Source organism: Salmo salar, chromosome 10 (assembly GCF_965601325.2).
Source record: "Salmo salar chromosome 10, fSalSal1, whole genome shotgun sequence".
NCBI lineage: Eukaryota > Metazoa > Chordata > Actinopteri > Salmoniformes > Salmonidae > Salmo > Salmo salar.
This window is the reverse complement of record NC_138300.1, coordinates 18,195,001-18,217,695: the sequence shown is the minus strand read 5'-3', so window position 1 is coordinate 18,217,695 and position 22,695 is coordinate 18,195,001. Positions and strand designations below refer to the sequence as shown.

General features: G+C 42.3%; 1 protein-coding gene across 1 annotated transcript in view; it reads right to left on the bottom strand.

Annotated features, from left to right (window-relative positions):
- Positions 1–743: 743 nt before the first annotated feature.
- LOC106613653 (low-density lipoprotein receptor) overlaps positions 744–22,695 on the bottom strand; it is a 32,186-nt gene continuing 10,234 nt past the window's right edge. The window contains exons 6-14 of the mRNA XM_014216140.3: positions 15,658–15,829; positions 15,306–15,521; positions 14,804–14,922; positions 10,146–10,285; positions 9,030–9,171; positions 8,775–8,900; positions 4,447–4,521; positions 3,168–3,325; positions 744–2,352 (exon numbers count right to left, since the gene is read on the bottom strand). Coding sequence (XP_014071615.1) covers positions 2,317–2,352; positions 3,168–3,325; positions 4,447–4,521; positions 8,775–8,900; positions 9,030–9,171; positions 10,146–10,285; positions 14,804–14,922; positions 15,306–15,521; positions 15,658–15,829 — 1,184 coding nt within the window. The 3' untranslated portion in view covers positions 744–2,316. The remainder of the gene's footprint in view (positions 2,353–3,167; positions 3,326–4,446; positions 4,522–8,774; positions 8,901–9,029; positions 9,172–10,145; positions 10,286–14,803; positions 14,923–15,305; positions 15,522–15,657; positions 15,830–22,695) is intronic.

Sequence of the window (22,695 nt, the reverse complement as noted above, 5' to 3'; positions counted from 1 at the left end):
AGAGTACCCTAACCTGTAGGCTAATAGTACATTACAGTGGGCATGTGAAAGTAAATTATAGGCCTATCCAACAACGGCTGCGGGAGGAATGAAACAGGTATTTTACGCAAACGTGTCTATGGGAGGAGAGGCAACGCAAGGACCACTCCTGCATGTGCAAAGCAGCTCATCTTAAAAAGCGCTGTTTGAAAATAAATAAATAAAATCACTGATCTGACTTGGTTGGTAGCTTAGCGTAAAATATCCTTTCACTATCGGTAATGTCTTCAAGGATGGGAGGAATGAAGGAAGCATAAGTTATCCCAAAACTATTTTACTCAACTACACCGCTAACTTAAGCTACCACTTTCTCACCTTAGAGGCTACTAGTAGTGGCTGGAGCTGTTAAGTCATAATAATGGACCGTAGAATTGCTGTTATCAGATATAACCCCCCCACACACTATAGCCATTAGAATGGTATTGCTTTGGGGATACCGTGTGTGTGTGAGCGCGAGTGAGCGTGTGCAGCTTTATCGAAATATTGCCAATTTATTCACGAAATGTAATTTAGTCTTTATTCTCAACAATCAATTCAGACTTTACTCTAGTATTTCAAGAGAAGGTAATATGCGTGCATAAAAATATCTAATTACCACCGTCACCGTTTTATTATTTTTGCTCTTCACTTGGACCTAATACACTTCCGTAGTTTTAAGGTTCCATGGATTTAAACTATATTCATAGAATTTAAAATCAGCAAAATAGATTTCAGACATACTGTACTTTTTATTGTGGCAATGACAAGTATTGCCTGACACCTCAAATAACAAAAAGCCTAATAATAAACTATTTGAAAGGACAGCAAATAATTTACAATAATCAAACAAAACATTGTTTGTCAATGAAGACACAGCAACTGATCTAAACAAGGCAGACCAGTGTGAATGACTCGATTACAGCGTTGAGTGAGTGCTCTACTTCAACGTCAGAGCCACCTTAGACCCTTGTGGCCACGTTACAGTAAAACAAGTTACAGTAAAAACACATCTCAACAACAGTTGATCTCAGAACACCAGATAAGAGTAGAGAGTGAATGTAAAACCCATGTCTCTTGAAATACACTCATATTATGTGATGAATCAATGACAAGACATTCTACACTCCACAAATTGTTAGGCTGGCTCATAGTTTTGCATAATACTGAAACGAATGGAGTGATTAATTATGTGTGAGAATCAATTATGTACAGTGCATTCGGAAAGTATTCAGACCCCTTGACCATTTTAGAAAAAGACTAACGTAACAAAATGTGGAGAAAGTCGAGGGGTCTGAATATTTTCTGAATGCACTGTATATAAACATATACACTGAGTGTACAAAACATTGGGAACACCTGCTCTTTCCATGCCATAGACTGATCTCTTATTGATGTCACTTGTTAAATCTACTTCAATCTGTGTAGATGAATGGGAGGAGACAGGTTAAAGAATCATTTTCAAGTCTTGAGACATGGATTGTGTATGTGTGCCATTCAGAGGATGAAAGGGCAAGACAAAATACTTAAGACCCTTTGAACGGGGTATGGTAGTAGGTGCAAGGCACGCTGATTTGAGTGCCAAGAACTGCAACGCTGCAGGGTTTTTCACACTCAACAGTTTCCAGTGTGTATCAAGAATTGTTCATCACCCAAATGATATCCAGCCAACTTGCCACAACTGTGGGAAGCATTGGTGTCAACATTGGCCAGCATCACTGTGGAATGCATTTGACACCTTGTAGAGTCCATGCCCTGACGGAATATGGGGATTAGTTTGAACATATAGACTAGTCAACCGATTGCAAAAAGACATTCAGATCTTGTCACAATTCAAGTGTATGCATGATGGGTACAGTATCTCACATAGGCTGGACACCTGTAGCTAATCACTGATATGCTTCAGGACCCCAAGGCTGGGGTCATTTCCAATTAAACTCCAGTCAAGTTAGAAAACGCAATGACTTGGGAAAAATCCTCACAGAAAATCTTGTACAAGTTGCTCAAGTAATTTTCAAGTCAATTGTTTAAGTACATTTTTAGCCTTCACTGAAACTGATGTGGACTTGATCCAGGCTTTAAATGGGCCACAACTCAAATTAAATCAACATTGAGGTTGAATTAGGCCCTGGGAGGACCACAGGTCATCATGGGGAAGTGCTGCAAGACGCCTCCTCTCTTCTTCTCACTCCCTTTTGCCAGATAACCTGATGAGACTCCAGGTTCCAGGGACTGCTGGCACCGGGAGGGGTGGGAGCACAGCTGGACACCTATGTCTCTTACACAAATGACTTAAGACACTCAGTAATGGTCCAAGTCCATCTTAAGCAAAGTGTCCTGAGGAGAAGATGGCAGTTTAATAAGCATAGAGATCACATTCACCACTTAAGCATTTTAACAGAGGGCAGTCTGTCAGGTGAGGCACGGTTATGAGACACCAGGGTCCTTGGAGTCAATGAACACAATAATATAATTATTGTGAATAGTCCGATTCATATAATAGTTTGATTTAAACGTTTACATGCTTTGCAAGAAGAAGGATTTCCCTAATAATCCTGTTTACATGGACACACCTGAAATCAGGCTACCTGATGGACTTTTGATAAATGCAGAAAATGGCCAATCATAATAAACGTTCTACCACACCGACCATGTTATTTTTGTGGAGCATATTTGATTCTTAGTTTGGCCATATAAAGTTTGCATGTGAAAACTCTTTCTAAGATGCATACTTTCAGTTTTTCTGAACTCACTTCACTCGCACAAAAGAAGGAAGCTCCCGCTGCTCGTGCTTGAACATGTGCAGATCAAACACACCACTAGAACTCTGGTTAAGGCTTTTACATGTCCTAATCATTTGAAAGATTGCTCAGAAAACCAGGTGTTTTAATCGCCGTATGCTTACACCGATTAAGATGAAAGTGTTTACATGACTAATGCCATAACGGCATAATCAGTTAATATCAAATTATTAGTTTACATGCAAACATACTCAATTACATTATATTAAATTAATGAATCCTTTATTTATTAAAGGAAATCCAACTTTTTTTTTTTTTAAAGGAATTAATTTATCTTTCATTCTTATTGAGATCTATTATCTGTTTTACCAGGAATCCCACGGACTCGTCCTGTTCATTGGCAGAGCTTACCTTGACAGGACAAACCTCCATGCCCCTGGCTGGTGCCTGGATGAGGGGATCCTGGGACTCCTTCAGGGAGAAGTCTTGGAGGTTGTGTGTCCTCGAGGGCCTGAACTCCTCCCTCCACCACCACAACACCACCCCCGCCAATAGCACACTGAGGACAACTGGGCAGAAAATAGACTGGTTCGTTTTGCACTTTATTTTAAAGGTACACATACTTTATAGTTTCTAAGCATGTATATAAGTAAGGTAATAAGTAATATCTATGTCTTATTAGCCATATATTAGTCCTTAATTAAGTGTATTCTTATTCAATGACGTGTTAAAAGGCCAATCCTTAATAACCTAATTGTTAGTCATAATAAAAAAGACAGTATTTAAAAGGCCCAGTGCAGTCAAAAACGTGATTTTTCTGTGTTTTATATACATTTCCACATGGAGTTTGGAATAATACTGTCAAATTGTGAAATTATGATAATGCCCTTTTAGTGTAAGAGCTGTTTGAAAATATTTTTTGGACAATTTTGCCTGTTTTGATGGGATGGAGGTTTGGCCTGCCTGGTGGCATAACCCGAACGACGCTGGGCCAGTTGTGCGCATCCTCATGGGTCTCTCGGTCACGGCAGGCTGCGGTCGAACCCGGGTCTGTAGTGACGCCTCAAGCACTGCCATGCATTGACTTAGACCGCTGGGCCCCTCAGGAGGCCCCTTTTTGACCATTTTAACTTAAATCAATCACAATAAGGTACTTAACTGTTACCCAGAAATGATTTGATATTGAGATAAAAATGGCTGCACTGGACCTTTAAGAGTAAGTTAAACAAAAAACTGACTCTTAGTATGCTGTCTCAATGTGGAACTAACTAAGGCATAGTGCTTTAAGGTGTGTTCCCTATACTAAAGTGTTACCTTATTCTTACTTGCTGAAATATTGTCCAGAAAGGACCACATTGGACAGAAAGGGGCACACCTTATAGGACTAATAAGACATAATAAAAGGCCTTAACGGCTACTTATATAGACACGTATAAACTACAAATTAGTGGCTATTATGTGTACCTTAAAATAAAGTGTTACCGTTTTTTGTATATAAACAATAAGCTGCCATTTCTATAAACCATAAGTACTGACACTTATAACCATATTTACATGAAATGGTCATCATTTGATATTTCTTTACATCTGAGCAATATCATTAATACAGTTCCACAGATGACATGATATAAACAGACCATAAGGGATCTAAATATAATGGATTCATTGCTAAATATACTACAAAACCTACCTATGAGCGAAAGGATTCCAGCATAGGTTGTATCAGACAGCGCTGGGGCTGGAAGAGTGTGAGAAACGACTGTATCTAAAAAAGGAAAAGAACAAGTCCGCAATCAAGTAATCACAAAGAATAACAAATGGAAAATGTTTCAACAAATGCAATTTTCAAAGGTTATGGGACATCAGTTTTCAAGGATGAGAATAGCTTTTGTATTGTTAATGTTTTTGATATTGTTGTTAACCTTGCGTACGAGAGCCAATCGTAATACAGGAAGTTCTACACGCAACAAATGGCCGCACCGGTTGTGCTAAAAAGCTACTTTGCATTTTTTCCCCCTTCATTTCTACTCTTTCGTAACTGACATTTGCAGGTGGAAATGTGACATGTTATTATCTTAAAAGGTTAACTACGTCATAGGTGTTAATATGGCCAGCTTCAGTCAGCTGATTCTAGCCATCCCGTCTGGCTAGTTCTAGTCGGACAGCTTAGTCTCCCATTCAGAGGACCCACACTTTTGTTAGTGTCTTATTGGTCAAGGTTACGCCAAATACTTACCACCACATCTCGTTCAGCCTATCAGTGGCCTTGATTCCCGGGACTTCAGTTGCAGTTAGTCTATGACCCCAGCATGCTGTGTGGTCAGAAACGTGCTTTCCCCATCCTGATGAGCACTTCCACAGTTTTCCCTCCTGCTGAACTTTTCCTACTGTGGACTGAATCCCTGTATGTCTGATGTTTAATTGTGCGTGCATCTAAACGACCACATAGTTAATGTCAGTTATCACTGGACAAGATTCTCAGTTATCTGAACCATGAGTGGTCAGATGTGTGAATCTTCTTCCATTAAACTCCCCTTAGCCTGGACATCCACCTCATCCTTGTTCGGACCTGATATTCTGTAGTGGTTGCTACCAGCCTTAAGCCAGCACCTAAGGTTTCTTATTATATTCATGGTCCTATGATTCTCTACAACCCTACCCCTATTTTTCAATAGGGATTTAACACCAGTAAACCGGGAGCTTAAGATCTCCTGACAAAGCTCCTTCCTAATTCCTCCCAAAACAGACAGGATCTAGGGAACAATAATATACCATTTCTATGCAAAAATACATTTCAACTATCTGACTTCACTTTCACATTAGACCAGCGATTACAACACTACCAGCCCACCTATTTATGCTACTAAACACAAAGTCAAGTCCCCATTAGAAAACGTCACTTTCATGGCGTATAACTTGCATTGTTGACTATCTTTTAACCTCGTCCCCAGGCTATTGCACACAGCGCATATACGCCTGGGATATCAAACAGTCAAAGTTGGCCTTAGGTGGTCTGACCATAGAATTCTATGGGAGTGACCAACTGAGTAAAGTATTTGTCATCATTACATTTTTGTGAATCACACGACTGTGCTTGTGGTGTTCGAGCGCAAGGGTTCTCAAACCTTTTGGGTCCGGGGACCCCTTTTGTGATAGCAAATTCATCAGGGAACGACCATAATCAGAACACAACTTGAGTGAGATAAAAAAAAAAAAGCATATAAGGAGTTTTACTATGACTTCGGCAGTGCATGGCCAGACAAACCAAGTCTTGTGCCCTGGGAAATAAGATTTTAAAGGCTCATCTCTTGCCATCAAAGAAAATATTTTGCAGTATGCAAGCTAATTTCCTGCAATTCATTTTGTCTTGGGGCAGAGAAATGTTTTCGTTGTTGCAGCTTTAAAGCCAATATCCTGTAATTATACACATTTTACCATGAGGCAGAGAGAAATCTTTGCACTTTTAAAGCTTAAATTACAGTGCATTTGAAAAAAATATACAGTGCATTCGGAAACTATTCAGACCCCTTGACTTTTTCAATTTTTTTTACGTTACAGCCTTATTCTAAAATTGAGGAAAATGTTTTACATTTACATTTTAGTCATTTAGCAGACGCTCTAATCCAGAGCGACTTACAGTAGTGAATCCATACAGTTCATAGAATTATTTTCCTGTGCTTTTATTTAATCCATCTACAAACAGTACCCCACAATGCCAAACGAAAACAGGTTTTTAGGAAAACAGATACATTATTTACATAAGTACTCAGACCATTTGCTATGAGACTCTAAATTGAGTTCAGGTGCATCCTGTTCAATTGATAATCCTTGAGATGCTTCTACAACTTGATTGGAGTCCACCTGTGGTAAATTCAATTGATTGGACATTATTTAGAAAAACCTGTCTATATAAGCTCCCACAGTTCAGAAAAAAAACAAGCCATGAGGTCGAAGGAATTGTCCCTAGAGCTCTGACACAGGATTGTGTCGAGGCACAGATCTGGGGAAGGATTCCAAAACATTTCTGCAGCATTGAAGGTCCCCAAGTACAAAGTGGCCTCCATCATTCTTAAATGGAAGAAGTTTGGAACCACCAAGACTCTTTCTAGAGCTGGCCGCCCGGCAAAACTGAGCAATCAAGGGAGAAGAGACTTGGTCAGGAAGGTGACCAAGAACCCAATGGTCACTCTGAAAGAGCTCCAGAGTTCCTCTGTGGAGATGGGAGAACCTTCACGAAGGACAACCATCTCAGCAGCACTCCACCAATCAGGCCTTTATGGTAGAGTGGCCAGATGGAAGCCCCGCTTTGAGTTTGCCAAAAGGCACCTAAAGACTCTCAAGACCATGAGAAACAAGTTCTCTGGTCTGATGAAACCAAGATTGTCACGTCTGGAGGAAACCTGGCACCATCCCTACGGTGAAGCATGGTGGTGGCAGCATCATGCTGTGGGGATGTTTTTCACTGGGAGACTAGTCAGGATCGAAGGAAAAACTAACAGAGCAAAGTACAGAGATATCCTTAATGAAAACCAGCTCCGAGCACTCAAGACCTCAGACTGGGGTGAAGGCTCACCTTCCAACAGGACAACAACCCTAAGCACACAGCCAAGACAAAGCAGAAGTGGCTTCGGGGCAAGTCTTTAAATGTCTGAGTACCCAGCTAGAGCCCGGATTTGAACCAGATCAAACATTTCTGGAAAGACCGGAAAATAGCTGAGCAGTGACGCTCCCCATCCAACCTGACAGAGTTTGAGAGGATCTGCAGAGAAGAATGGGAGAAATTCCCCAAATACAGGTGTGCCAAGCTTGTAGAGTCATACCTAAGACTCAAGGCTGTCATCGCTGCCAAAGGTCCTTCAACAAAGTACTGAGTAAAGGGTCTGAATACTTATGTAAATGCGATATTTCTGTTTAGAATTTTTTATACATTTGCAAACATTTCTAAAAACCTGTTTTTGCTTTGTCATTATGGGGTATTGTGTGTAGATTGATGAAGGGGAAAAAAATATTTAATCCATTTTAGAATAAGGCTGTAACGTAAGTACTGTGGATACCAATATCCCTGTGAGCCTCTCAGGCCCATTTTTCCCAGGGTTAACAACATAAATTGTAGATGGATAATATTGTATTACACACTTTAAAGTTATTCCACAGATCCCTTGTTTGACTCACAGGGAATTGAACAATGGAACTATCCATGGTGCTGAATCTCATGGTGCTAAATCTCTGCTATAGCCCATATTTGCTTATCGGTTTGTTTAGCGCAGCATCGGATACAGTATGTACCCTCTGGCAAAATCACCACAATAACTGGGTTATCATAAAGTAAAATCAGCCACAACCTTCCCAAATTCCTCTGATAGCCAGGTGCAATGGAAGAGCAAAGGGCCCTCCTGCTGGCTAGGCTCCTAGGCTAAATACAATTTCATTTCCAGGCTGTAATTAAACTGATCATATTTTCCCAGTCGGCTGAACAGTGCTCCATAGGCCTTCATTTATATATATATATAAAAAACTTTATTGAACTAGGCAAGTCAGTTAAGAACAAATTCTTATTTACAATGACGGCATACCCCGTCCAAACCCGACGACGCTGGGCCAATTGTGCCCCACCCTGTGGGACACCCAATCACGGCCGGTTGTGATACAGCCTGGAATCAAACCAGGGTGTCTGTAGTGATGCTTCAACCACTGAGATGCAGTGACTTAGACCGCTGCGCCACTCGGGAGCTCTAAAACTAGGCTACATCAATGAAATAGCGTGGTGACTTTGCAACAAATACAACATAAAACAGTTCGATTCCTGTGGATATTTCTCAATTTACAGTGGTATAATCATGTCAGATTTTTTTCATTGGTATTATATGCTTTTAAATAGCATTTCCAGTTTGAAAGGGAATCTCGGGATGCCTGGGAAGGGCTTGCAATTTTCTCGGGAAGAAATATTTGTAGATTTTCCAGACAATATGAATCCCTACTGTGTAATAACCACAATTCATTCCACTTTCACATACTCACCATCATCATCACCGCTACCCCCTTTTGGAGGAATGCAGGTGAAGATGGGAGAGCTTGTTGCAGAGAAAAGGTCTGGCACACACTCATATAGACAAACTCTGCCGTTATTTCCACACATAGCAGGGCCTGGGAACATCAGTAAGGTAAAATCAGTCAGATAACATAGACTAATTGACACAGACTAAGGTTGAATCCAAACCTTTGTGTCTTGAGCACAATTATCAAAGTTTACTCGATGGGCTGACAGATGCGTACCTTTTGGTTGAAGAACCGGGTGAATGAGAACCAAGCCGCCTGGGGAAGTGATATTGGCCAGGATGACTCTAAAGAGGCTGCCATTGTGCTTGTCAGCACTACAGATGGAGTGGGTGTCCTGTTCACTCCAGTATACATGTCCCTGAGAGACGTGAGAGAGTAGTGAACATATGGCGACATCCAGAATACCACACTTTAGAGTGCATCAAACAATGGAATAATTAATGAGGGCCAAACCAGAAACCGTCTGCCCTTGATGCCATTTTATAATAATGGGGAGTATGTAAGGTATACCATTTCCCCTGCTTCAGTCTTCTGTGAAGACTTGGTGAACTTGTTCCAGAGAATAGAATCAACAATGAGTTCAATGACACAAACTAGGATTTCAATACCAACCATTGTATATTTAAAATATGTGTTTTGCATATAGCATATTTAACCTTTATTTAACTAGGGAAGTCCATTAAGAACAAATTCTTATTTACAATGACGGCCTACCCCGTCGGGCCAATTGTGCGGCGCCCTATGGGACTCTCAATCACGGTCAGATGTGATACAGCCTGGATTTGAACCATGCAGCACCTTAGACCACTGTGCCACTTGGGAGTATATACTGGGTGAAGCTTGGTGAACCTGTTCCAGACAATAGGTCTGGCACACACTCAACAATGCAATATCAGTCAGGTCACAATGATTAAATTACACTAGGATCTGGATTTGCATCCCAAACATTGTACTTTGGCCACCAAGCCAAGCCAAGCCGATATTGGGCAGAATGACTAAAGAGGCTGCCACTGTGCTTCTCAGCAATATACATGTGTCCTGTTAGCTGTAGTAAACACATAGAGAGAAGAGAGAAGTGAGGGAACAGGGCGCAGCAGAGTGTATGGAACAGTAGCTTTTATCAAACTTTTGTGTTTGTAACTTTACAGGGCTGGATTCTAAACCATAAACATGCTCTATTGCAGTATGCCCTTGAGGTCTAAGCCACATTTGTACTATTTCCCCCCACTTCAGTCTTTCCAGATCTGTGATCATGAGTCTTCAAAGACTAAAGGAAAGGAAACAGGAGAAGGTCTACAGAATAAGGCCTTAGTGTCATTTGGATGTCCGTACCTCAAACACTGCCAATCCGAAGGGCCTGTCCAGGTATCCATTGGACTCCACCACGGTCTTGCGATGCTGCCCGTCGAACCCGACCCTCGAGATGGTGCGCATCCCTGAGTCAACCCAGTACAGGAGTCGTCGAGGCATGTCTGTAGGAAAAACACACGCTATTCAACTCTGACTTTTTAGTGGTACTATCTTATCAATTGCATCACTGTTTTGTAATCAAAAACAGTTGTCTTTCAATTACTCGTTTCGATTTCTCACAGCGGGATTCACCAGAATCTCTAGAAGCTCAAAGAACCAATCAGACGTCTGTCGGGAGACAGAAAGGTCACGCCTCTACCCTCATAAGGACAGAAGTTTTTCACGCTTTTTCTACCCTTTGTCTTCTGTTGTGGCTAGTGCCACACGGCTAGCTACTGAGACGTGTCTAGCTTCCACTGGCTAGCATTGTGCTACCTAGCTAAGCTCCTAGCCCACGAGCAATGTTCACTCAAATTATTTTCAGGACTGAGAAAATGTCAAGTCTGCTGAATGCAAACTTGAATGTTGTGAAAATTCTGTGCAACACTGAGGCTGTACCCGCTTTGTTACAGTTTTAACTTGTCAGTTTTAACTTTCACTACTGTGGATATTTGATCCTAATGTAGACCTACCAGTGGACTACCATCAAAAACAATGGAGAAAATGCATCCCATAACATTTTAACATGGAAATAGCTGTTCTATCATTCAGTCTACAGTAGCAGCCAATGTGTGGTGTTCAATGTAGGACTACATTCCATGAGACTTTTGAAGAAAAAAAAACATGCAGGGCTTGACATTGAACATGTTGTGTTGTTTGATGCAAGAAACCACTTTAAAATATAAAAATGCATTATTATTCCCATACCATTATTACAGAGAATCAATCAAATTATGCTAGCCTCTGCCTGTTGGCCACTTAGCTTATTCAAGCCTGTCTCTGAGTGCTGGGGTCAGTAGTACCCCTTAAACTACTGAGAATGAGAAACCTCCAGCGTTGGTGTCTGCCCAATGTCTTTGTATACGACCTCACCTCAATCGAAAGATAAGGGTGACCTCAACATGTCTCTCGGCTCTGCGTCACTGGAAGAACCCCTTGATCTTCGTTCATGGCACTCCACTAAGGGAAGTGTGGACGAGGAAGGTGGTGACTGACCCTTCTGAATTGCCCGGATGGACAATACGACTGTGATAGCATACATGAAGCCCAAGGGTGGCCTTTGCTTATCTGCGCTTACACAGCCTTATTCTGTGAAGAAGAACACACCTACTCTCACTACACACGGCTCATCCCTACATCTTGGTAGCCCCTCGATGGCCATGGAAGCTCTGGTTAGCGGAGATCATCCCCCTGCTATACGACGAGCTTTGGCAACTGCCGTTACGCAGAGATCTTCTGACCCAAACGAACAGAGAGATTTTCCACCCTCACCCTGACATCAGTGCCCGGCTCATGAGACTTTAAATCTGGATGCAACAGGCCTGCCTCTCAGTCAGAGACTATCCAGAGTACCAGGGCCCCTTCTACATACTCTATGTATGGAAACAAGTGGTGTGACAAAAAAAAAACCCTGATAATTTTTTACCAATGCTCTGTATTCAAGGTTTTATGGTTTTTGCTGGACCTTTTTGGACAGAGGGAAGGCTTTCTCCACTGTTAAGGTCTATCTAGCCGCTATCTAGCACTGTCATATAGGCTTCGACAATAACACAGTGGGGAAAACGCCTTGTGTCATTTCATGAAGGGAGCTTGTCGCTTACGTCCAGTTTCCAAGCATTTAGCCCGTCTTGGGATCTGTCTATTGTGCTTGAGGCTATTTCCCAGCAGCCTTTCGAGCCGCAGGAAAGCGTGGAGATGAAGGATCTCTCCTTAAAGAAGCTTTACTGGTCGCCTGAGCTCCACGCACTGTCAATTTACCATTCGTGCCTACAGTTTGCCCCAGGTTTTTCCAGGGTTTCCTTGGTCCCTCCTGCCTTCAGGTACCTTCTCAACAATGCAACAACAATAAGAAATAATAAAAGATAAGAATACGAACATAAAGTAAATGGCTCTGTAGAATAGAATAAACATTTTAGTATAATGCAGCAAGGCACAATTTATAATACAAATGTATCGTATCCTATCGTTTTCACAATATCACAATATTATTTTTGCGCAAGTTGGCTGTACCTGCAGCAAAACACCAGTATTTTTCCTTAATAGCTTATTTTCCATCTTCCTTTTAAATAGGGAGCCAATTTGTTTTTAGCACTTATTACCATGTCTGATCAAAACTAGTTTTCTCATGGCTCTCTTGTCCCTCTGTAGCAGACATGTAGTGAGAAATATGTTTGGACAATGGAATCGCAATAAAATAACAGTATTGAATCGCAATCCATATAGAATTGTGAGAATCGCAATCCACATCATATCGACACTTAAGTATGGTAATAATAGCGTATCGTGAGGTCCCTGGAATTTCACAGCCCTAGTGAAAAGGGGACTAAACTGAGCTTAACGTAGCTAGTGATACGGAGACTCTCACCAAGTCACCTAACGGGTAACTGAGTGCCTATGGAACAGTCTTAAATTAACATGGACTGTCAATGGCAACACGTTTCTTTCTTACGCGTTCACATGTCAGATGACATGTTTGTTCACGCGTACGTTGACGTTCAGATGCTTTGTTGAACGCGTGAACGTGCGTGTAAATGCGGGAATAAATTACAACATATTTCTGCTAGAATTGCCCCTGCCTTGTGTTTTTCATGTCCCAGGTATCAGGGGTTGATCATAGTCAATTTAAAATCAAATCAAATGAAAGTTTATTAGTCACGTACACATATTTGCAGATGTTATCATAGGTGCAGTGAAATGCTTGTGTTTCTAGCTCCAACAGTGCAGTAATAATACCTAGCAATACAAAACAATACGCGCATAATCTAGAAAGTTTAAAGAAATTAAGAAAATTCGGAATGAGGAATGTCAGAATCCGGAATATATACACTACCAGTAAAAGGTTTGGACACATCTACTCATTCAAGGGTTTTTCTTTATTTGTACTATTTTCTACATTGTAGAATATGGAATCATGTAGTAACCAAAAAAAGTGTTAAACAAATCAAAATATATTTTATATTCATTAAAATTGCCACCCTTTCCCTTGATGACAGCTTTGCACACTCTTGGCATTCTCTCAACCAGCTTCACCTGGAAATCAAGCTTTGATTATTTGAATCAGCTGTGTAGTGCTAGGGCAACAACCAAAACGTGCACCCCTTGGGGTCCCCAGGACTGAGTTTGAGAAGCCCTGTGCTAGATGATGATACATGCATTGTTAGATAGGCCTACTGTGGATTGATGCATGTTGCATATAACTACTATTGGAGTGCATAATTTCCATGGTGTTTACGTCAAATGCAACGGTGCCAAAAAACTAAATAAAATGTGGAATATAGGCAGTGTTAGACTTGGACTGGAATAGGTGCAGGAGCTCCACAAAACATTTCAGCTAATATTCTATAAGAGGTGCAGGAAGTCAAGCAGCATAACATTTGAGGTGTCGGTACTCAGCTCTAGTAAGCTCCTGCCCAAGTCATGCACTGAAAATAGGCTACAGTTGCCAGCAGTACCATGTAAGAGGAAGACACGCTTATTTTGAACCTAAAATAAAGAAAATCAAATCAGACCCTCCCGTAATTGAGAGGCTGACCGTATTATAATAGCCTGCAGATGAACAATATACTGGAGCTCAATGCTATTTTTTAAGACGCAGGCGTCAGGCAGATGTTTGTCAGGCGGTGGTATCACAACATGTCATTCAGACGCCTACGGTGTGTGTGTGTGTGTGTGTGTGTGTGTGTGTGTGTGTGTGTGTGTATATATCTGGGTGGGTGTGTGCGTGCGTGAGTGCATGTGTGCTAAGGTGTGGTGAATCAGAGCAGGTGGTCAGTCCAGTTCAAGTGTTCACCAGTCCGATGGCTTGTAGATAGAAACTGTCTCTGAACATGTTATCAGACCTCATGCTCCGATCCCGTCTGCCCGACGGTAAGGGAGTGAACAGCTCGTGGCTGGGGTGTGTGGGGACCTTGAAGACGCTGCGGTCTTCCTCAGGCACCGCTTCGAGTAATGTCCTGGATGAGTGGGAGCACAGTCCCAGTGATATGCAAATGTAATGCTGGATTTGCATTTGTAGTCTGTGATAGTCTGTAGTCCTTGCCACCTGCGTAGCGAGTCAGTTGTCGAACATCAATTCAATTTTGAGTCTGTATTGTCTTTTTCCGTCCCTAATGGATTTACGGAGCTCATACTTTCGTAACCCAGGTTCTCTGATATTATGAGTGAGATATCCCCTGCTTGCAAGAGAGCAAGGAATAAGAGGCATGGGGAAGGGAGGAGCTCACCTCAATCGCCACTGGACTTGTCTGTCTCCGACAGATTGGTGTGAATGGTTCTTCAAACTTTGATAGATTCTGATGAATCCCACTGTGAGATATCTCACTCATAATTACAGATAACCTGGGTTACGAAAATAACCTTGAGTCTTTGTAAATCCCAAATTAAACTACATTTGGCCAACTAGTAAGCCAAACACTTACACTTCAAGAAATATAAAACCAGTTTGGTGTAATACACATGTATAAAAGAACAGCCAAACATACCCAGAGAGATGGCGACTGGGTTCCTTATGGCTGAGGTGATTAGTGGCAGCCTGCCTTCTCCATCCAGGCCAGCACGCTCAATCCTGGGGGAGCTGCCACCTTCTGCCCAGAACAAGAACCTGGGGAAACAGGAGCTCTCCATGACTACATTGGATCTACATTGGATCAGACTTTCAACCATCTAAACGAGTGTTTATCTAAACCCTATGAAACTCTGTGCAAGCTGGAGACTGAGCTCAAATTACAAAGGCCTACTAATTTACATTTTTACAGTGAACTGATAGATTTCATGTTTTATTATATTTTTTTAATAGGAGGCCATGTTTGAGATAGAAAATCCTTATTGAAATTGAGAATAAATATTTCTTCATTGTAAAAACAAATATATATCTAATATTTAGAATTTGATTATGTAGTTGCGTTTTTTTTTTTAAAGCACAATGACCTGTGTGCATACAATAGGTCTCCATGAGTAATATTGAGAACTTCCAATCCAGCCTACCCCAACAAGGGTTCCACAGCCACTCCAGTGGGCATGGCCAGCCCTCCTATCAGGAGGCGTTGTGCAGAGACGTCCAGACGGGCCACATCGATGGAGTGAGTATCAGCGTTGGTCCAGTAGAGAAGCTCATGGATCCAGTCCACAGCCAGACCCAGGACAGCACCATGGCCTTTCAACAGCAGGACAGGCTCCAGGGGCTTCCCATCCATGGAGATCCTAAAGGACACGCAGGACAGATCAAATGTATGGGAACTAACATCTAGTACCATTTCACAGAGCAAAAGAACTGTGGTCAACATTCATATTAACAAGGGCCAGATTCAGAAAGTGTTTAACTCTCTGAGATGTGTACCTGTAGATAGAGCCTTGTCCTGGCCTTGCCCAGTAGACAGTGCGGTTTGCAGTCAGGGCAGCCATAGGCCCTGGTCCCAGTAAGTGAGCAGCCATCTCCCTATACTCCATACCGGCAGTGTTGACCCGGCGCACCCCCTCAGAACTGCTCAACACTAGCTGAGCCACGTCTCCTGCAAGTACACTCAAATCAGTCCCAGACACTCAGGACTAACAAAAACACATCAACAAGCACAATGACGGAAAGGGCAATGGTGATGAAAGTAAACAGATATGCACATCAAAACGAAAAACCGTATCCTGCTCTTTCCAATATCACTTCTGTTTATTAGCTTAATTAATAAACCTTTACACTCGTACCCATATAAGGTACGGATGTGACAAATTGACCATTTGAATTTCCAATGTCACACCTTCAGTACTGCAGGGCCTAGGTTAGGATACTCTACACGTAAACAGACTGGAGACTGAATGCACACTGGCATCATTAGCGAAGAGAAAGAGCAGGGGTGTAATCATTAGCCCAAAGAGAATGTTGTGCAACAATATTTATATTGGACAAATTCAGATAGGTCCCTCCCTGTTTCTTTCCGTTTGCTTCTGTTTAAAAAGGTACCAAACGGTGACCCAAGTATGAAAAATTACTGTAGCTGGTACATTGACAAAGTTGATCATAAAGTTACTGGTCCCCTCGCCCCATGTGATATGCTTGGATTCTGGAGGCAGGCATTATTTCTAGCTTTATGCAACGTCAGGTAAAGATGGACATTTTATACACCAATCGTAGCATCATAGAATCTTAACTAATTTAAATAAGTAACGCCTTAAAACAGTCATCACGTGCGCATCATATGGCTTTGTTTACGAACCGGAGAAAGGTGCAACTGTAGCCCGCAATTTGTGGTGTTCCTGCATGTGGGCATTCTGGCATTTGCAGGAACCCCCATATTTATACTTCTATTGGTACATTTTAAAGTTATGACTCCAGTACATAGGCAGGAGGCAGGGATGCTCCAGTACAGTATATGGCGGTAATGCACCATAGTGTTGGATGCCAACTGCTGATTTTATTTCACCTTTATTTAACTAGGCAAGTCAGTTAAGATCAAATTCTTATTTAAAATGACGGCCTACACCGGCCAAACTCGGACGACGGTGGGCCAATTGTGCGCCGCCCTATGGGACTCCCAATCATGGCTGGATGTGATACAGCCTGAATTCAAACAAGGGTGTTGGTAGTGACGCCTCAAGCACTGAGATGTAGTGCTTTAGACCGCTGCGCCACTCGGGAATGATAAACCCTTCAGGTACACATCAGGTGGGAGGAGAGGCGACATCGTGTGCTAGTTAGCTAACGAGCAAGCTAGCACACAGTGTCGCTAACTAGCAAGGTAGCCAGCTAGTTAGCGCACAGTGTTGCTCCAGCCTTCCGCCTGCTGTACTAGCAGGAGCGACACATAGACAGTGTGCTTCGCCCCCGCCTGTCGGGCACTGTTTTCCCGCAGTGCTGTTAACAATGGTGAGGGCAGGTGTTCAGCAGGCAGGAGCGAAGGACACTGTCTACAGGTAGCTAGCAAAAATGACATCACAGGCAGTGGTGAAAACTCATAATACTTTTATTTCCCTTTGGACCCTCATTCAAATGTGTCACACAAGCATGAAGATGTCATGCTCGAGGGGGGTGTTCATGCAGGAACCAATGGGATGCTCGAGTGGGGGGGGGGGACATGCCCACATGCAGGAAGTCCCCGAATTATAGGCTGCAGTTGCACACTTTTGGCAACCCGTAAGATACCTCAAGCAGAATGTGGTAGAACAATACTGGTAACTAACCCCTTTCCATCTGTGTTGTGACTTTTAACTAGCAAGCTACTTACCAGCATGCCAGAAAAGGCACGCGCTGATGTTAATGGATGCTATTGTGTTAATTTAACACTATTTTATGTAGAATGAAGACAGCAGTGACAGCAAAGCAAAAACGAAGCCATGAGGTCGAAGGAATTGTCCGTAGAGCTTCTAGACAGGATTGTGTCGAGGCACAGATCTGGGGAAGGGTACAAAAAAGATTCTACAGCATTGAATGTCCCCAAGAAAACAGTGGCCTCCATCATTCTTAAATGGAAAAAGTTTGGAACCACCAAGAATCTTGCTAGAGCTGCCCGCCCGGCCAAAGTGAGCAATTGGGAGAGAAAGGCCTTGGTCAGGGAAGAACCCGATGGTCACTCTGACAGAGCTCCAGAGTTCCTCTGTGGAGATGGGAGAATCTTCTAGAAGGACAACCATCTCCGCAGCACTCCACCAAATCAGGCCTTTATGGTAGAGTGGCCAGACGGAAACCACTCCTCAGTAAGGCACATGACTACCCGCTTGGAGTTTACCAAAAGGCACCTAAAGGTGTCTCAGACCATGAGAAAAAAGATTATCTGGTCTGATGAAACCAAGATTTAACTCTTTGGCCTGAATGCCAAGCGTCACATCTGGAGGAAACCTGGCACCATCCCTACGTTGAAGCATGGTGGTCGCAGCATCATGCTGTGGGGATGTTTTTCAGTGGCAGGGAGTGGGAGACTAGTCAGGATCGAGGGAAAGATGAACGGAGCAAAGTACAGAGAGATCCTTGATGAAAACCTGCTCCAGAGCGCTCAGGACCTCCGACTGGGGTGAAGGTTTACCTTCCAACAGGACAACGACCCTAAGCACACAGTCAAGACAATACAGGAGTGGCTTCGGGACAAGTTTCGGAGTGGCCCAACCAGAGCCCGGACTTGAAACCGATCAAACATCCCTGGAGAGGCCTGAAAATAGTTGTGCAACAATGCTCCCCATCCAACCTGACAGAGTTTGAGAGGATCTGCAGAGAAGAATGGGAGAAACTCCCCAAATACAGGTGTACCAAGCTTGTAGCGTCATACCCATGAAGACTTGAGTCTGCAATCGCTGCTAAAGGTGCTTCAACAAAGTACTGAGTAAAGGGTCTGAAAACTTATGTAAAGTTAATATTTCATTCTATTTTTTTTACCCATTTTTGCTTTGTCATTATGGGGTATTGTGTGTACATTGATGAAGAAAAAAAACAAAATGTAATCAATTTTAGAATAAGGCTGTAACGTAACAAAATGTGGAAAAATTCAAGGGAATACTGAACACTTTCCGAATGTACTGTATATGCTTTATAATGCTTTTGAATTGATGCTTCCGGTTCTGGCGGGAAATACCGGTTATCCGGGAGATAAGTGATTTATTCTGGAGATGTAACATTTGTAAAATATTAATCTACTCTGTCTACACCGCTTCCAAGGCAACCACTCCGCAGGAATGCGGTGACACAAAATCAGCTTTCCCAAGTCAAAGGAGGGATATGTTGTGAAGCATGTGAAGACAGACATCAACATATTATTCATTTCAAATCAATTGAGGCACACAAAAAGTCCTAACACAAACATTTAAAACATTTCATAAAAAGTGCACAACCAAATACTGCATATTTCAAATTGAGTACTTCAAAAACACTAGAAAACACATTGTAGAAAGAGTAGATCACTACATCAACAAACTGATAGCATTCACTACCCATTTAACAAACATTTCTCTTCAAAAACATTACAGGCTACGTAGTCAGGCTCCTGGATCTCCTCTTCAACGAGGTCACCATTGATCCAGCACCATATGTGGGGAAGCTGTCCATCCCAGGACCCCTGTCTGCCCAGTGTGAGAGGCCTGATGAGGAGGAGGCCATAGCTTCAATCCTGGGGGTGACTGAAGCCAAGTGGGTGACTGAAGCCTGCTTGATTGACACAGCTACATGGGTCCCCCCCCCCCCTCATCAATTTCTGTAGTTGGTTGCATTTCCTAAAGCCTAAGTAATTCACTTTTACTTTGTATTGTTCTTTTCAAGCATTCGGATGGAAGATGAGTGTTACAAATTGTACGAATCAATGGGCGGCCGGATGCCTATATTAGGCTTATGGAGCAAATATTTTTTTTCTGTCAAATGATGTCTCACCATTATTTTACCTTAATATCTGGCAACAACCACAAGGGTGTTTCAAAGAGTTGTCAGTCAATGCGAGCTCATGAATATAAGCTCCCCGCCCACTCAGCCTGTTCTTTTAGGCTTCTTGGTAGTTAGAGATGAGAGAAAGGGTACAATTTCTTAACCTGTTAGGGCTAGGGGGCAGTATTGACACGGCCGGATAAAAAACTTACCCGATTTAATCTGGTTACTACTCCTGCCCAGTAACTAGAATATGCATATAATTATTGGCTTTGGATAGAAAACACCCTAAAGTTTCTAAAACTGTTTGAATGGTGTCTGTGAGTATAACAGAACTCATATGACAGCCAAAAACCTGAGAAGATTCTGAATAGGAAGTGGCCTGTCTGACAAGTTGTTGTTCATCTTGGCTCTTTTTATTGAAGACTGAGAATCTTTGCTGTAACGTGACACTTCCTACGGCTCCCATAGGCTCTCAGAGCCTGGGAAAAAACTGAATGATATCGAGGCAGCCCCAGGCTGAAACACATTTACGCTTTTGGCAAGTGGCCGATCAGAGGACAATGGGCTTAGGCGCGTGCACGAGTCGACCCCGTGCTTTATTTTCTTTCCTCTTTTTACCTAAACGCAGATTCCCGGTCGGAATATTATCGCTTTTTTACGAGAAAAATTGCATAAAAATTGATTTTAAACAGCGGTTGACATGCTTCGAAGTACGGTAATGGAATATTTAGACATTTTTTGTCACGAAATGCGCCATGCTCGTCACCCTTATTTACCCTTTCGGATAGTGTCTTGAACGCACGAACAAAACGCCGCTATTTCGATATAACAATGGATTATTTGGGACCAAACCAACATTTGTTATTGAAGTAGAAGTCCTGGGAGTGCATTCTGACGAAGAACAGCAAAGGTAATAACATTTTTCTTATAGTAAATCTGACTTTGGTGAGTGCTAAACATGCTGGGTGTCTAAATAGCTAGCCCTGTGATGCCGGGCTATCTACTTAGAATATTGCAAAATGTGCTTTCACCGAAAAGCTATTTTAAAATCGGACATATCGAGTGCATAGAGGAGTTCTGTATCTATAATTCTTAAAATAATTATGTTTTTTGTGAACGTTTATCGTGAGTAATTTAGTAAATTCACCGGCAGTGTTCGGTCGGAATGCTAGTCACATGCTAATGTAAAAAGCTGGTTTTTGATATAAATATGAACTTGATTGAACAAAACATGCATGTATTGTATAACATAATGTCCTAGGGTTGTCATCTGATGAAGATCAAAGGTTAGTGCTGCATTTAGCTGTGGTTTGGGTTTATGTGACATTATATGCTAGCTTGAAAAATGGGTGTCTGATTATTTCTGGCTGGGTACTCTGCTGACATAATCTAATGTTTTGCTTTCGTTGTAAAGCCTTTTTGAAATCGGACAGTGTGGTTAGATTAACGAGAGTCTTGTCTTTAAAATGGTGTAAAATAGTCATATGTTTCAGAAATTGAAGTAATAGCATTTCAAAGGTATTTGAATAGCGCGCCACGGGATTCCACTGGCTGTTACGTAGGTGGGACGAAATCGTCCCACTGGCCCTAGAGAAGTTAACACAGGTGTGAGTGTTGACAAGGACAAGGCTGGAGATCACTCGGTCATGCTGATTGAGTTCGAATAACAGACTGGAAGCTTCAAAAAGAGGGTGATGCTTTGAATCATTGTTCTTCCTCTGTCAACCATGGTTACCTGACGTGCCGTCATCATTGCTTTGCACAAAAAGGGCTTCAGAGGCAAGGATATTGCTGCCATTAAGATTGCACCTAAATCAACCATTTATCGGATCATCAAGAACTTCAAGGAGAGCGGTTCAATTGTTGTCAAGAAGGCTTCAGGGCGTCCAAGAAAGTCCAGCAAGTGCCAGGACCGTCTCCTAATGTTGATTCAGCTGCGGGATCGGGGCACCACCAGTACAGAGCTTGCTCAGGAATGGCAGCAGGCAGGTGTGAGTGCATATGCAAGCACAGTGAGGCGAAGACTTTTGGAGGATGGCCTGTTGTCAAGAAGGCCAACCAAGAAGCCACTTCTCTCCAGGAAAAATAAATAAATAAATAAATAAAAATAAAAAAAAAATCAGGGACAGACTGATATTCTGCAAAGGTACAGGGATTGGACTGCTGAGGACTGGGGTAAAGTAATTTTCTCTGATGAATCCCCTTTCCGATTGTTTGGGGCATCTGGAAAAAAGCTTGTCCGGAGAAAACAATGTGAGCACTACCATCAGTCCTGTGTCATGCCAACAGTAAAGCATCCTGAGACCATTCATGTGTGGGGTTGCTTCTCAGCCAAGGGAGTGGGCTCACTCACAATTTTGCCTAAGAACACAGCCATGAATAAAGAATGGTACCAACACATCCTCCGAGAGCAACTTCTCCCAACCATCCAGGAACAGTTTGGTGACGAACAATGCCTTTTCCAGCATGATGGAGCACCTTGCCATAAGGTAAAAGTGATAACTAAGTGGCTCGGGGAACAAAACATCAATATTTTGGGTCCATGGCCAGGAAACTCCCCAGACCTTAATCCCATTGAGAACTTGTAGTCAATCCTAAAGAGGCGGGTGGACAAACAAAAAAACACAAATTCTGACAAACTCCAAGCATTGATTATGCAAGAATGGGCTGCCATCAGTCAGGATGTGGCCCAGAAGTTAATTGACAGCATGCCAGGGCGGATTGCAGAGGTCTTGAAAAGAAGGGTCAACACCGCAAATATTGACTCTCTGCATCAACTTCATGTAATTGACAATAAAAGCCTTTGACACTTATGAAATGCTTGTAATTATACTTCAGTATTCCATAGTAACATCTGACAAAAATATCTAAAGACACTGAAGCAGCAAACTTTGTGGAAATTAATATTTGTGTCATTCTCAAAACTTTTGGCCACGACTGTAGAGGGGGTACGCAGCTGGAGGTTGAATGTTTGAAGGGGTACGGGACTATAAAACGTTTGAAAACCACTGCACTAGAGCAATGAAAAGCTCCATCATTAAT